This window comes from Pleurodeles waltl, chromosome 5, assembly GCF_031143425.1.
Source record: "Pleurodeles waltl isolate 20211129_DDA chromosome 5, aPleWal1.hap1.20221129, whole genome shotgun sequence".
NCBI classification, from domain to species: Eukaryota; Metazoa; Chordata; class Amphibia; order Caudata; family Salamandridae; genus Pleurodeles; species Pleurodeles waltl.
In genome coordinates, this window is record NC_090444.1 from 129,169,637 (window position 1) to 129,186,678 (window position 17,042).

At 44.5% G+C, this 17,042-nt stretch overlaps 1 protein-coding gene across 1 annotated transcript in view; it reads left to right on the plus strand.

The window, feature by feature from the left end:
• Positions 1-17,042, plus strand: part of LOC138297005 (atypical kinase COQ8A, mitochondrial-like) — a 229,689-nt gene that overhangs the window by 195,159 nt on the left and 17,488 nt on the right. Inside the window, exon 6 of the mRNA XM_069236522.1 lies at positions 11,084-11,206. Within this exon, the coding sequence (XP_069092623.1) occupies positions 11,084-11,206 (123 nt within the window). The remainder of the gene's footprint in view (positions 1-11,083; positions 11,207-17,042) is intronic.

Below are 17,042 nucleotides of genomic sequence, written 5' to 3' on the forward strand. Positions count from 1 at the left end.
CAGCAAGATGGAGAACACCATGTGCAAAGGAGAGGAGTTCCTGGAAAGTTTGGGCTGTCACCCATTGTGAGCAAATTGGTGATCCCTGTGCTGCAGAGGAGGCAGCCACTGAAGTGTGGGCCATTTCTGGTGGCGAAGCACAAGTCTGTGAACCCCCTGCCCCCCACCCGGTACCCCACAATGTGTTGCCAGGTGAGGGGTCTTCCTTGTAAAAGAGGCCATTGCCAATGGTAGACAAAGGTCTGCGACCTCCTGTGTAACCAGGAGATGGGTTGGGACCAACCTGGAGGCAGAAGAAAAACATACAGATGGGAGCAGACCCAGCAAGGACATTCAACATCAAAGCAGGTGTTTCAGAGACTGAGGAGGTCACCCTGCCATCAGGGAAGAGACCTTAAGAGGATGCGTGCCGTCAGAGCTGGGATGCAGCTATGTGCAAAGTCTGCCCCCTACCCCCCCCCCCCCCCCCCCCCCTCCACTCCGAAAATGGGCACCATTGGGTCAGGTAAAACTGTTTCAGGCTGGTGGGCCACTTGATGCTAACAAGAACTTGGCACTTGAGATGTGCTAATGAACTCTTAAAGCTGAGACTTTTGATTGCGTGTGACCAGCATTGCCCACATCAATGAGTCTCCTCCACTATAAAATAGGGAATAACCCCCCTCCCCCTGTACCAGAAGCGACAGAAGGACTCTGGGATTCGAACACTGGCACATTGACCCCAAGATGGCTGCATGGATTTAGTTTGTCATACATGCTTGTGTATTTACATTAAATACTAATTTTTTCCCTAAACGCTTGTATTTGACTATACAGTCCAAATACCGCTGCTATTGTTGATTGAGTTATGAGTCCATATTGCCTTGTATCCTACTTCCCCCTGAGAAGCGTTCACGGCTACCATTGACAGCAGAGAACTGAATGGTAGAGTATTTGGCCCAGTTACTCAGGCTTCCCCGAGGTACGATGTCAGTGTGAAAGCGTTAGATAGAGACTTTGGATGCAAGGAACATGAAGTGTTGAAAGTACACTATATGATATGTAAAGCGATTTGAAATTGAGCAATGGCAACATTTCTATCGTTCATGTAGAGTATATATGTACTGTATTGTTTGCCCTGAAGGAGTCAGTGATGCCGAAACTCGTTGGCTACAATGATTTGAAGAGAAAGGTGTTGTTTTGGAAAATATAATACAAGGAAAATATGTTATTAAGAAAGAAATACGTGTTCGATGGCATATGTTGCTGCAGATACACATGTTGAGCACAGTCCGCTGCCTGGTGTTGGGCTCGGAGTATTACAAGTTGTTTTTCTTCGAAGAAGTCTTTTTTGGTCACGGGACCGAAGGACTCCTCCCTCTTCGGCTCCATTGCGCATGGGCGTCGACTCCATCTTAGATTGTTTTTTTCCGCTGTCGGGTTCGGACGTATTCCTTTTCGCTCCGTGTTTCGGTTCGGAAAGTTAGTCAGAATCTCGGAAGAAAGCGTCGGTGTTGTTCCGTTCGGTATCGGGATAGTTAGGTACATCGACACCGATCATCGGAAGACTTTGGGGTAGCTTCGATCCCCCATCGGAGCCTGGTCGGCCCGACCGCGTGCGACGCCGAAGCCGATGGAACGGACCCCGTTCCGTTTCTGCCCAAAATGTCACAGTAAGTATCCTTATACAGATCAGCACCTGGTCTGTAACTTGTGCTTGTCCCCCGAGCACAAGGAGGATACCTGTGAGGCCTGTCGAGCCTTCCGGTCCAGAAAAACACTCCGGGACCGAAGAGCCAGGCGTCTACAAATGGCGTCCACGCCGACAAAACAACGCTTCGACGACGAAGAGGAAACATTCTCGGCTCCGGAATCAGAATCCGGAGACTCCGACGTCGAACAACAACAACAAACAGTGAGTAAGACGTCGAAAATAAAGACCATCGAAAAAACAAAAGCCCAGGGGACGCCACTGCCAACAGGCCATGGCTCGACCCATAAAACCGGCGACCCGTCGAAGGCGCCGAAAAAGGGCACGCCCATAGCGAAGACACCCGACTCCGGTTGAGGGACCGCCATGGAGCAACCTCAGAGCCGAGATAGCGGCTCCGAGAAGCAAAAACAAGATGCCGGCACCGAAAAACATCGGCACCGAGACACACTGCCGAAATCCACAAAAATTCAGTCGGTACCGAAACCGAAAAAAGATTCTCTCTCGGCGCCGAAAAGTTCCACACCTCCTTCCTACACAGAGGAACAAGGAATAAGTGGCCAGATGCACAGATTTGGACAAGAGCTCCAAAGTGTAGAATCAGACTACACACAAAAGAGACTGTACATCCAACAAGACACAGGGAAGATATCAACCCTTCCCCCAATAATGAGAAAAAGAAGGATCGGATTTCTCAAGGATGACGCTCAACCACAAGCCAAAGTGGTTAAAAAAAGTCACGCCTCCGCCCTCTCCACCACAACAGGCATCGCCGACAAACTCCGCCACAAATGCATTCACCAGCGCAAACTACTATAAGTCAAGATAATCAGGATCAAGACGCCTGGGACTTATACGACACCCCAGTGCCGGACAATGATCCCGATTCATACCCCACAAAGCCGTCACCGCCAGAGGACAGTACCTCATACTCGCAACTGGTGGCTAGGGCAGCAGAATTCCACAATGTCCAACTGCATTCCGATCCTATAGAGGATGATTTTTTATTTAACACCCTCTCGGCTACACATAGCCAATATCAATGTCTCCCAATGCTACCAGGGATGTTACGGCACGCAAAACAATTTTTTGAAGAGCCCGTAAAATCAAGAGCCATCACCCCAAGGGTGGATAAGAAATATAAACCACCACCCACAGACCCAGTGTTTATTACTTCGCAGTTACCACCTGACTCAGTAGTAGTAGGGGCAGCTCGCAAAAGAGCAAATTCCCATACATCTGGCGACGCCCCACCTCCGGACAAAGAAAGCCGAAAATTTGATGCGGCAGGAAAAAGAGTCGCATCACAGGCAGCCAACCAATGGCGCATCGCAAATTCTCAAGCGCTGCTAGCCCGATATGACTGCGCACACTGGGATGAGATGCAACTTCTCATAGACCATCTTCCCCAGGAATACCAAAAAAGGGCGCAGCAAATAGTTGAAGAGGGACAAACGATCTCGAACAATCAAATCCGCTCTTCAATGGACGCAGCCGATACTGCAGCAAGAACAGTCAACACTGCTGTCACCATAAGGAGACACGCATGGCTCCGCACTTCAAGGTTCAAACCCGAAATCCAACAGGCTGTCCTTAATATGCCCTTCAACGAAAAACAACTTTTTGGCCTTGAAGTGGACACAGCCATTGAAAAACTTAAAAAGGACACAGACACGGCCAAAGCCATGGGCGCACTCTACTCCCCGCAGAGCAGAGGCTCTTTTAGAAAAACTCCATTTAGAGGGGGGTTTCGTGGCCAACCCACAGACACCACCAGCCAACAAACAAGAACCACACCCTATCAGGGTTCATTCCAAAGGGGAGGTTTCAGGGGATATAGAGGGGGTCAATTCCCAAGGAGTAGGGGAAGATTCCAAACTCCAAAAACACCTCCACCTAAACAGTGACTTTCAAGTCACACAACCCCTTCACTCAACACCAGTGGGGGGAAGACTAAGCCAATTCTACCAATCTTGGCAGCAGATTACAACAGACAATTGGGTACTAGCAATAATCCAACATGGCTATTGCATAGAATTCCACAAATTCCCACCAAACATCCCTCCAAAAACACGCAAAATGTCACTACAACATTTAGAACTTCTAGGACTAGAAGTCCAAGCACTACTGCAAAAGGATGCAATAGAATTAGTACCAGTACAACAAAAAAAACACAGGAGTTTACTCCCTGTACTTTCTAATTCCAAAAAAAGACAAAACATTAAGACCAATATTAGATCTCAGGACACTAAATACCTACATCATAGCGGACCACTTTCACAAGACATCATTCCACTGCTCAAACAGCAAGATTACATGACCACATTAGACCTAAAAGATGCGTACTTTCATATACCGATACATCCTTCTCACAGAAAGTACCTAAGGTTCGTATTCAAAGGAATACATTACCAGTTCAAGGTGTTGCCATTCGGAATAACAACTGCACCAAGAGTATTCACAAAATGTCTAGCAGTAGTAGCAGCACATATCAGGAGACAACAAATACATGTGTTTCCTTACCTAGACGATTGGCTAATCAAGACCAACACAGTAAGAAAGTGCACAAACAACACCACATATGTCATACAAACCCTTCACAAACTGGGTTTCTCCATCAACTATACAAAGTCACACCTCGAACCGTGTCAGACACAACAATATCTAGGGGAAACCATCAACACATCAAAAGGAATTGCCACTCCAAGTCCACAAAGAGTTCAAGCATTCCACAAGGTAATAAGTGCTATGTTTCCAAACCAAAAGATACAAGCAAAATTTGTGCAAAAACTTCTAGGCATGATGTCATCATGCATAGCCATTGTCCCAAACGCAAGACTACACATGCGACCCTTACAACAGTGCCTAGCATCACAATGGTCACAAGCACAGGGTCAACTTCTAGATCTGGTGTTGGTAGACCGCCAAACATACCTCTCGCTTCTATGGTGGAACAGCAACAATTTAAACAAAGGGCGGACATTTCAGGACCCAGTGCCTCAATACGTTATAACAACAGATGCTTCCATGACAGGGTGGGGAGCACACCTCAATCACCACAGCATTCAAGGACAATGGGACGTACACCAAACAAAATTTCATATAAATTACCTAGAACTGTTAGCAGTATTTCTAGCGTTAAAAGCCTTTCAACCCATTATAACACACAAATGCATTCTTGTCAAAACAGACAACATGACAACAATGTATTATTTAAACAAACAAGGAGGAACACACAACTCAATTGTGTCTCCTAACACAAAAAATATGGCAGTGGGCGATTCACAACCACATTCGCCTAATAGCACAATTTATTCCAGGGATCCAAAACCAACTAGCAGACAACCTTTCGCGAGATCACCAACAAGTCCACGAATGGGAAATTCACCCCCAAGTTCTGAACAATTACTTTCAAATTTGGGGAACACCCCAGATAGATTTGTTCGCAACAAAAGAAAACGCAAAATGCCAAAACTTCGCATCCAGGTACCCACACCGCGAATCACAAGGCAATGCTCTATGGATGAGTTGGTCAGGGATATTTGCATACGCTTTTCCCCCTCTCCCTCTCCTTCCATATCTAGTAAACAAATTGAGTCAAAACCAACTCAAACTCATACTGATAGCACCCACATGGGCAAGACAACCTTGGTATACAACTCTACTAGACCTTTCACTAGTACCGCATGTCAAACTACCCAACAGACCAGATCTGTTAACACAACACAAACAACAGATCAGGCATCCAAACCCAGCATCATTGAATCTAGCAATTTGGCTCCTGAAATCCTAGAATTCGGACACTTAGACCTCACACAAGAATGTATGGAGGTCATAAAACAAGCTAGAAAAGCTTCCACTAGACACTGCTATGCATCTAAGTGGAAAAGATTTGTTTGCTACTGCCATACCAATCAAATCCAACCATTGCATGCCTCTACAAAGGACATAGTGGGATACTTACTACATTTGCAAAAAGCAACCCTCGCTTTTTCATCTATAAAAATACACCTCGCAGCAATATCTGCTTACCTACAAACTACTCATTCATCGTCTCTATTTAGAATACCAGTTATTAAAGCATTCATGGAAGGGCTAAAAAGAATTATACCACCAAGAACACCACCAGTTCCTTCATGGAACCTTAACATCGTCTTAACAAGACTCATGGGTCCACCTTTTGAACCCATGCATTCCTGTGAAATGCAATATTTAACGTGGAAAGTCGCATTTCTCATTGCAATCACATCCCTCAGAAGAGTAAGTGAAATACAGGCATTTACCATACAAGAACCATTTATTCAAATACACAAAAATAAAATAGTTCTAAGAACAAATCCAAAATTTCTACCAAAAGTAATCTCACCATTCCATTTAAATCAAACAGTAGAATTACCAGTGTTCTTCCCACAGCCAGATTCCGTGGCTGAAAGGGCACTACATACATTAGACATCAAAAGAGCACTAATGTACTACATTGACAGAACAAAGTTAATCAGGAAAACAAAACAACTGTTCATAGCTTTTCAAAAACCACACATAGGAAATCCAATCTCTAAACAAGGCATTGCTAGATGGATAGTCAGATGTATTCAAACATGCTATCTTAAAGCCAAAAGAGAATTGCCTATTACACCAAAGGCACACTCAACCAGAAAGAAAGGTGCTACAATGGCCTTTCTAGGAAACATTCCTATGAGCAAAATATGTAAGGCTGCAACCTGGTCTACGCCTCATACATTTACTAAACACTACTGTGTAGATGTACTAAATGCACAACAAGCTACAGTGGGCCAAGCTGTACTACGAACATTATTCCAAACTACTTCAACTCCTAGAGGCTAAACCACCGCTTTTAGGGGAGGTAACTGCTTTATAGTCTATGCTCAACATGTGTATCTGCAGCAACATATGCCATCGAACTGAAAATGTCACTTACCCAGTGTACATCTGTTCGTGGCATTAGTCGCTGCAGATTCACATGTGCCCTCCCGCCTCCCCGGGAAGCCTGTAGCCGTTTAGAAGTAAATCTTAAATCTTAAACATTTGTACATATGTAAATAATTATTATAAACTTTTTATGTACATACGTATTTACTCCATTGCATGGGCACTATTTATAGCAAACCACTCCAGCCTCACCCTCTGCGGGGAAAACAATCTAAGATGGAGTCGACGCCCATGCGCAATGGAGCCGAAGAGGGAGGAGTCCTTCGGTCCCGTGACCAAAAAAGACTTCTTCGAAGAAAAACAACTTGTAATACTCCGAGCCCAACACCAGGCAGCGGACTGTGCTCAACATGTGAATCTGCAGCGACTAATGCCACGAACAGATGTACACTGGGTAAGTGACATTTTCATTTTGGAGTCTGTTCCACCCATATTTGGAACTGACCTTTCTTGATTTTATTTTTTTTGTTTGTTTTTTTTGTTTTTGTTTTTGCAATTGTTATATGGTCTATGCAGGTGCGGAGTCTTAAAAGACAATACTAGCTAGGGCCCTGGGGACATCAGAAGGACAATGTCTCAACACCCACAGTTCAGCCTAGTAGTTCCTCCTTGCCCCATGGCCCTTTAAAAGGGATTCTTACAGAAGGGCACATTGCGCAGGCCTCTCCTCACACGGTTATGCCAGCATTGCAGCACCCATTGTGTCACAATTCCATGACTAGTGGCTTGCCACCTTCAGTTCTACTCTTCTCTGTACACAACCCTCCATGTTTGCTTGCTCCAGTCAGGCACTGAGGAGCTTTGAGTTGCTGGTGTTCTAGAGGGTGCCAGTGTTCAGCTGCCAGGCTGTTTACACTGGAAAAAATAGCACTGTCATACGTCAGAGGGCTCACAATGACAGGCACCCAAGGTATTTGTTCCTGAAGACAGCTGCTGAAGCCAGAGTTTCTAGGCCACATAGGCAGCTGATCAGATTAGCTCCATGAACACACATATAACACTTTATCTGAATCAGGAGGGTCTCGGATATTAGAATTGTCTTGTACAATTGAAGACTGGGATTCTGTAAAAGTGGCCTGAAGTATTGGTGTTGGTGTATTTCTAATTTGCATCTTCCCAACTGCTTTGAGTGAGCAAATCAACCACCGGGCCTAGCTTAATATTTTGTTTTTTTTCATCTTTGGGTCTGAGTTAGATATTGGCGGAGGAATTACTTCGTCACAACAGTGACAGATATCCAGTCCGCTGAAATCTAAATCCATTGGACATAATCTAATTTAGATTTTGGAGGATGAGATACCAGTCACTGTTGTGACTGAGTAACCCCTCCACCAATATCTAAACCAGGCCCTTGTTCATTAATGAACCATGTCCACTGTTCTCACTTTTTATTTTTTTGCTTAAGATTTTTTTTTTTTTGTCATTGAGTTTCCATTTGCAACAATGACACTTTGGTCTAGTGACTTATTTATTTATTTGTGTTTTTCAAAAATTCAATATCTGCAGTTATTAAATGGTGAGTCATTATGGATATAAACTAATGAAAAATATCCAAAACCCAGGTTAGGTTACCTGAACGGACATAGGCCAGAAAACATTTGCCTCCCTGTTTATTTTAAGATATGTAATATCCCTACTTCTAGTGGAAACTATACTTTTATAGAAGCAGCCTTTTACGCCTACTTTACTTCCTCGCACCCTGTCATATCTGGAATGCTTTTTAGGTCTTGCCTACTAGGCAGCACATGTCCTATCTGTTGTGAGATGTATTATTAGCTAACAGTGGGCTTAGAGCCTGCCTGTTGCTTGCCACTGGTTGGCTTGATTGCCACTCATTTGCTTCCTTCTTACTCATTAGTGTGGGTGTGAGATTTCCTTCATTTTCTTGTGTTTGGCCCTCCCCTGGAGCATGTACACATTACTGTGTCCTTGAACTGATTGCTTTTTCAGGCTTAATTTTTTTTATTTTTGTTTAGGCACTACACAAGAATGCATATTATCCAGCTTTCTCCCAAGCGTACTTCTCTTCACCTTTTTGTGCTGTTCTCACCCATGTAATTTTCCCCCAGCCCCTATAGATGATGCGGTTGCCCTCTTGAGCACCCCCGCCTGTTTCTTTACTGTTCAGGTGCTTCTCCCAGCTCCAGGTTGTGCTCCCTCTTGCCAGTTTGCTCTCCTTCCATGTTGCTTGCCCACAGCGCCCATACTTCTGGCTCTTCCTGTTGCTTCCTTATCAGTGTTGTCCTCTCCACCCCAACCTGCTTTTGCCGTGTGCTGCTTCCGTGTCTCCCCCACCCATATTGTTTCCTCCATCCACTTTACAAACAAAACACATGCACACTTCTTTCTTTTTATTTGCTGTTCTAATATGGATTGGCAAATAAATTTTTTTTTGTGGGGGGGGGTGTCATTTTGAGGGCACGGTCATGCATGGTGCGTGCACCTACAAAATTACCTGAATTTGTTTTCTTATTTAGCCATGCAGCACAGTATCAGGTATGCGGCACAGAATAGCTAAAACTTTTTTTAAAAACCAATGGCCCTCAAAAGTGCGACCTATCAGTTCTGCCAGTGCTTGTTTTTCTCTTCAGTTGCAAAACCAAGACCGATTTCAAAGACCCTTCATATTACTTGTGCTCTCTTCAAATAGAAGAACAGACAGCAAGTTGGGCTTTAAAGAGGAGTGTTTCCATCTTTATAGAAGGATTAGGGTGTCAAGTCAGACCTCTGTACTGGACCAGGACTTTCTTATTAAAAGGTCACCTTTGTAAGTTGATGGTTTGTGTAGGTAAATTGTACTGCCCAGCTATTTTACATATTTAAGATCTACAGCAGACTAAATTTCCAAATTTGTAAGAGCTACATTACAGTGATATTTAGAAATTCCTATCCAAATTATTTTCATGCGAAAATAACTGTGCCTACATGTTTCTGGTTGAAATGTACCTCTTCCTGTCGCCCACTGTGGATCTTGATCTGTTTAAATTGTTGCAGATCACCCCGTGTGGTGTTGCTTTGTCTTTAGGTTAACTCAAACAAACCTATCCTTTTTTTGGAGCAAGACTTGATCACAGTGCTGGACTAGTTGGTCAGTGCTCTCCGACCTGCATTCATCTTCTCATCTGTTCCCCATCACGAGACTTTGCAGTTAAAAATCTCTATTCTCCCTCTGAACACTCCCCTACAATATTCAGTTCGGCACCATTTATTTTGCTGTTACCTCCTGATGCGTACCACAAGGCATGCTGCTGTATTATGGGTGATGTATAATTCCCCTAATGATACCTTCTGGATTACCTCGTAGAGCTTGCCAGTCTTGTGTTCCAATTGCCCATCTTTAAGATTCTGCGCCCTAATGCTGCTAAGCTCATTAGGCTTGTATGGAGCATAAGTATCTGGTAAAACGCACAAGTCACCTTTGAGCAGATTGCTCCCATTGTTGAGATTCTCGTTGTGCAAATATGGATCAGAACAACATGCACCTTTAGGCGAGTTAACTTTCTTAGGAGGGAGTAGTATGTTTACGCCACCTGCACAACTGCTTAGTGTTTGGGCACTTTGGACGTAGTGCTGCTTTTAGCAACAAAAAAGTCCATTCTGATATGCGTTTGGCCTCCCTGCTAAATGATGAGTGTTTTACAAGAGACTCAAAAATAGATCCTAGTATGCTGACCACTTTTATTGTGGGTGTAATCCATTTATCCGCTTCCCTGAAAACTAGTGACCAAACCAGAGATGTAACCTATAGTTACTCACCCACTTTTGTGCAACTCGAACTGGGTCTTTTTGTGTAAAGCTGTGTCGATTTGAGCTGCCTTATGTATCTTTTGAGGCTGCTTGTTACTGGTGGTGAAGTGAAACTAATGTTTTTATTCCTAACATTACCAAAGCTTTTATCCATCCCTTAAATTTAAAGGAACCATTCAGTGTAGTGGGAAAAATCCACCATCACCAGCCACAGCCATTCTAGAATGTTGCTTTATTTGAGGACGTCAGCGTGGATATTGAGATGTATTTTGACATCATTCACCGAATGGCTCCTTCAAAGTTTGATGGCCCAGAGTTCTCCGGTTCAGTTGTGCCTATGTTTCTGGGCTTGTGCTGTGTGGATGGATGGGGAAAAAAGTGTCATTTCTTATCAGAGGGGCCGGTTGTAGAGATTACACAGCTGTCTTGCAGGAATTTAGGATACTGGATATTAAATGCCTTTATTTGCAATCTAAGGAGATACTGAATTATGCTAAAGTGGATTTCTTTGTCAGAGTTTGGTTCGGACTTGTGGCTTTCAAAGACTTTTTTTGAGAGTGCTAATAATGTACTGTACGAAGTTAAGTCTGACCGTGCACTGAAGGTCTGTAGGCAGAAAATGAGTAATATAGCATAGCCTTAAAAGGAGGACTAAAGAATTGATTTTTTTCCTTTGCACTTTTTCTCGCACTGTAGGAAAGAAAGCCGTTCTGGACTCGAGCCCATTCCTGTCTGAAGCGAATGCTGAGAGGATTGTTCGCACTTTGTGCAAGGTGCGTGGCGCCGCCCTGAAACTGGGCCAGATGCTGAGCATTCAAGGTAAGTGCATCTCTCCTTTGCTGACAGTGAGCGGCCACTTGTTCACTTGCTGCCCAGCCCTTGCAGGAGGGGGGTCACTCCGTATCCTCAACTGCTCTCCACGATTACTTGTGAATGGAAAATCTCCTTTACCTGCACCCCCCCCCCCCCCATGCCTTTACCACCCATCATGCCTTTACCACCCATCATGCCTTTACCACGAAATAGTAAGTATGTATCAGGTAGGGGTGTGTGTGTGTGTAATAAATAAATATATACACATACATACACACACTTAAAAACCCCAAAGGTTACAGGGATGTTATAGTAAGGCTCACGTCTTAAATATACCAAACTGTAGAAATTCACCTGTTATAGAGTTATCTAAAGTAACAAAAGCTCGTGCCCTGAGTGGGGGGGGGGGGGGTTACACAAGCTCAGGAGCCCGCACTTGTTTTTGGTTTTTCGCTAATCGTGATGAAATTTAAAAAAGAAAAGTGTCTTGGGGGTTTTGGGGTGGGGGGGATTTGGCACAAAGATAGCTCTGGTCCAGAAAGAGTGTGTGTGTGTATATATGTGTGTATGTATATATATATATATGTTCGATGGCATGTGTAGCTGCAGATACACATGCTTTGCACATCCCGCCATCTAGTGTTGGGCTCGGAGTGTTACAAGTTGTTTTTCTTCGAAGAAGTCTTTTCGAGTCATGAGATCGAGGGACTCCTCCCCTTTCGGCTCCATTGCGCATGGGCGTCGACTCCATCTTAGATTGTTTTTTTTCCGCCATCGGGTTCGGACGTGTTCCTTTTCGCTCCGTGTTTCGGTTCGGAAAGATAGTAAGAATCTCGGAAAATTCGACGGTATTGTTTGCGTTTGGTGTCGGGTTAGTTACAACAGATCGACATTGACTTTTGAAGAGCTCCGGTGGCCCTTTGGGGTTTTTTCGATTTTCCCCCGTCGGGGCCTGCTCGGCCCGACCACGTGTCTCTTCAAGGCTGATGGAACAGACTCCATTCCGCTTCTGCCCCAAATGCCACAACAAGTATCCGTATACAGATCAGCACCTGGTCTGTAACTTGTGTTTGTCGCCAGAACACAAAGAAGATACTTGTGAAGCCTCTCGAGCGTTTCGGTCGAGGAAGACACTAAGAGACCGAAGAGCAAGAAGACTGCAAATGGCGTCGGCGCCGACAGGACAAAGACACTTGTAGGAGGAAGAAGAAACCTTCTCCATCCAGGACTCTGACTCAGAAGAGCTCGATCCCGAAGAGACGCCTAAAACCGTGAGTAAGACGTCGACACACAAAACTCACGACAAGACCACAAAATCCCAGGGGACGCCACCGCCAGCAGGCCATGGCTTAACCCGAAAAATAGGTGACCGACCATCGCCACTGAAAAAGAGCACGCATGTGTCGAAGTCATCCGACTCTGGTCGAGATACCGGCACACAGCAAACTCGAGCCCGAGACAGCGGGACCGAGCAAGTTCGACACCGAGAGAGCGGCACCGAAACAAGTCGGCACGAGAGACCGGGACGCTGAAAATAAAGAAGGTGTCGTCTGAGCCGAAAAAGGCTACCGAAAAGATTTCCATTCCGAAACATCCAGCCTTGGAGCCGAAATCAGGTTCCTACACAGAGGAACAGGGACTGTCTTCCCAAATGCAAGGACATAAGTTCGGACAAGAACTACAGTCAATGGAGGCAGACTACACTCAGAGAAGGCTCCACATCCAAAAGGACACAGGGAAGATAAGTACTCTTCCCCCAATTAGGATGAAAAGAAGACTTTCCTTTCAAGAAAAGGACAATCAGCCATAGGCAAAGGTGGCAAAACGAACACCGCCACCATCCCCACCACCATCAACAAACATATCACCGGTAGCCACTCCACCACTGATGCAATCCCCAACTCATACTGGAATGAGTCAAGATGATCCCGACGCATGGGATCTTTATGATGCGCCAGTGTCGGATAACAGCCCAGACTGTTACCCAGCTAGGCCGTCGCCACCTGAGGACAGTACAGCTTTATACACAGGTGGTGTCAAGAGCAGCTGCATTTCATAACGTCACCTTGCACGCAGAACCAATTGAGGATGACTTTTTGTTTAATACACTATCCTCAACTCATAGCCAATATCAAAGCTTACCTATGCTACCTGGAATGCTAAAACACTCCAAACGGGTGTTTCAGGAGCCTGTGAAGGGCAGGGCCATAACTCCAAGAGTAGAAAAAAAGTACAAGCCACCGCCAACAGACCCTGTATATATCACGCAGCAATTAACACCAGCCTCTGTGGTAGTAGGGGCAGCTCGCAAAAGAGCAAACTCTCACACCTCAGGAGACGCACCACCTCCAGACAAGGAGAGTCGCAAGTTCGACACTGCGGGGAAAAGGGTTGCAGCACAAGCTGCCAACCAATGGCGTATTGCCAACTCACAGACACTACTGGCAAGATATGATAGGGCTCATTGGGACGAAATGCAACATTTCATTGAACACTTACCCAAGGAGTTCCAGAAAAGGGCACAACAAGTGGTGGAGGAATTACAAAGTATCTCAAATAATCAGATACGGTCAGTAATGGATGCAGCAGATACAGCTGCTAGGACAGTAAATACAGCAGTAACCATAAGGAGACACGCATGGTTGCGTACGTCAGGATTCAAGCCGGAAATACAACAAGCCGTGCTTAATATGCCTTTTAACGGACAGCAGTTGTTTGGGCCGGAGGTGGACACTGCTATCGAAAAACTTAAAAAAAGACACTGATACGGCCAAAGCCATGGGCGCGCTCTACTCCCCACAGAGCAGAGGCACATTTCGCAAAATGCAGTTTAGAGGGGGGTTTCGAGGACAAACTACAGAACCCACAACCTCACAAACAAGGCCCACTTATCAGAGCCAATATCAGCGGGGAAGTTTTCGGGGGCAATATAGAGGGGGACAATTCCAAAAGAGTAGAGGGAAGTTCCAAAGTCCCAAAACTCCTCAAAACAGTGACTTCCACGTCACAAATCCCCAACACCTAACACCTGTGGGGCGGAGACTAACCAAATTTTACAAACATTGGGAGGAAATAACAGACACTTGGGTCCTAGCAATTATCCAGCATGGTTATTGCATAGAATTTCTCAAATTCCCTCCATACGTCCCACCGAAAACACACTATGTCAAAACAACACATGGATTTTCTAGGACTAGAGGTCCAAGCGTTAATACAAAAGGGAGCAATAGAATTAGTACCAATTCAACAAAAAGGAACAGGAGTTTACTCTCTGTACTTTCTCATACCCAAAAAGGACAAGACTCTAAGACCCATTTTAGATCTTAGAACATTAAATACCTTCATCAAATCAGATCACTTTCACATGGTGACATTACAGGACGTAATCCCACTGCTCAAACAACAAGACTACATGACAACACTAGACCTAAAGGATGCGTACTTCCATATACCGATACATCCTTCACACAGAAAGTACTTAAGGTTTGTATTCCAAGGGGTACATTACCAATTCAAAGTGTTGCCATTTGGGATAACAACTGCTCCAAGAGTTTTTACAAAATGCCTGGCAGTAGTGGCTGCTCATATCAGAAGACAGCAAATACATGTGTTCCCGTACCTAGACGATTGGTTAATAAAAACCAACACGCAGGAACGGTGCTCACAACACACAAAGTATGTCATAGAAACCCTTCACAAACTAGGTTTCTCACTCAACTACAACAAGTCACACCTTCAGCCGTGTCAAATACAACAATACTTAGGCGCGACAATGAACACAACGAAAGGGATTGCCACTCCAAGTCCACAAAGGGTACAGGCATTTCACAATGTAATACAAGCCATGCACCCAAAACAAAACATACAAGTCAAAATAGTGATGAAACTACTAGGCATGATGCCCTCATGCATAGCCATTGTCCCAAACGCAAGATTGCACATGCGGCCCTTACAACAGTGCCTAGCATCACAATGGTCACAGGCACAGGGTCAACTTCAAGATCTAGTGTTGATAGACCGCCAAACATACACCTCGCTTCAATGGTGGAACACTATAAATTTAAACAAAGGGCGGCCTTTCCAAGACCCAGTGCCTCAATACGTAATAACAACGGATGCCTCCATGATAGGGTGGGGAGCACACCTCAACCAACACAGCATCCAAGGACAATGGGACACTCAACAGAGACAGTTTCACATAAATCACTTAGAATTACTGGCAGTATTTCTAGCGTTGAAAGCTTTTCAACCTATAATGATCCACAAACACATTCTTGTCAAAACAGACAACATGACAACACTGTATTAACTGAACAAACAGGGAGGAACACACTCAACACAGTTGTGTCTCCTGGCACAAAAAATTTGGCATTGGGCGATTCACAACCACATTCGCCTAATAGCGCAGTTCATTCCAGGAATTCAGAACCAGTTAGCAGACAATCTCTCTCGGGATCACCAACAGATCCACGAATGGGAGATTCAACCCCAAATACTAAACACTTACTTCCAAAGATGGGGACACCACAAATAGATCTATTTGCAACAAAAGAAAACGCAAAATGCCAAAACTTCGCATCCAGGTACCCACAGGATCAGTCTCAGGGCAATGCGTTATGGATGAGTTGGTCAGGGATATTTGCATACGCTTTCCCCCTCTCCTTCCATATCTAGTAAACAAATTGAGGCAAAACAAACTCCTACTAATAGCACCAACTTGGGCAAGACAACCTTGGTACACAACACTACTAGACCTTTCAGTAGTGCCTCATGTCAAACTACCGAACAGACCAGATCTGTTAGCTCAACACAAACAACAGATCAGACACCCAAATCCAGCATCGCTGAATCTAGCAATTTGGCTCCTGAAGTCTTAGAATTCGGACATCTAGACCTTACACAGGAATGTATGGAGGTCATAAAACAAGCTAGAAAACCAACCACAAGACATTGCTATGCAAATAAGTGGAAAAGATTTGTTTATTACTGCCATAATACAGGGAGTGCAGAATTATTAGGCAAGTAGTATTTTTGAGGATTAATTTTATTATTGAACAACAACCATGTTCTCAATGAACCCAAAAAACTCACTAATATCAAAGCTGAATATTTTTGGAAGTAGTTTGTAGTTTGTTTTTAGTTTTAGCTATGTTAGGGGGATATCTGTGTGTGCAGGTGACTATTACTGTGCATAATTATTAGGCAACTTAACAAAAAAAAATATATACCCATTTCAATTATTTATTATTACCAGTGAAACCAATATAACATCTCAACATTCACAAATATACATTTCTGACATTCAAAAACAAAACAAAAACAAATCAGTGACCAATATAGCCACCTTTCTTTGCAAGGACACTCAAAAGCCTCCCATCCATGGATTCTGTCAGTGTTTTGATCTGTTCACCATCAACATTGCGTGCAGCAGCAACCACAGCCTCCCAGACACTGTTCAGAGAGGTGTACTGTTTTCCCTCCTTGTAAATCTCACATTTGATGATGGACCACAAGTTCTCAATGGGGTTCAGATCAGGTGAACAAGGAGGCCATGTCATTAGATTTCCTTCTTTTATACCCTTTCTTGCCAGCCACGCTGTGGAGTACTTGGACGCGTGTGATGGAGCATTGTCCTGCATGAAAATCATGTTTTTCTTGAAGGATGCAGACTTCTTCCTGTACCACTGCTTGAAGAAGGTGTCTTCCAGGAACTGGCAGTAGGACTGGGAGTTGAGCTTGACTCCATCCTCAACCCGAAAAGGCCCCACAAGCTCATCTTTGATGATACCAGCCCAAACCAGTACTCCACCTCCACCTTGCTGGCGTCTGAGTCGGACTGGAG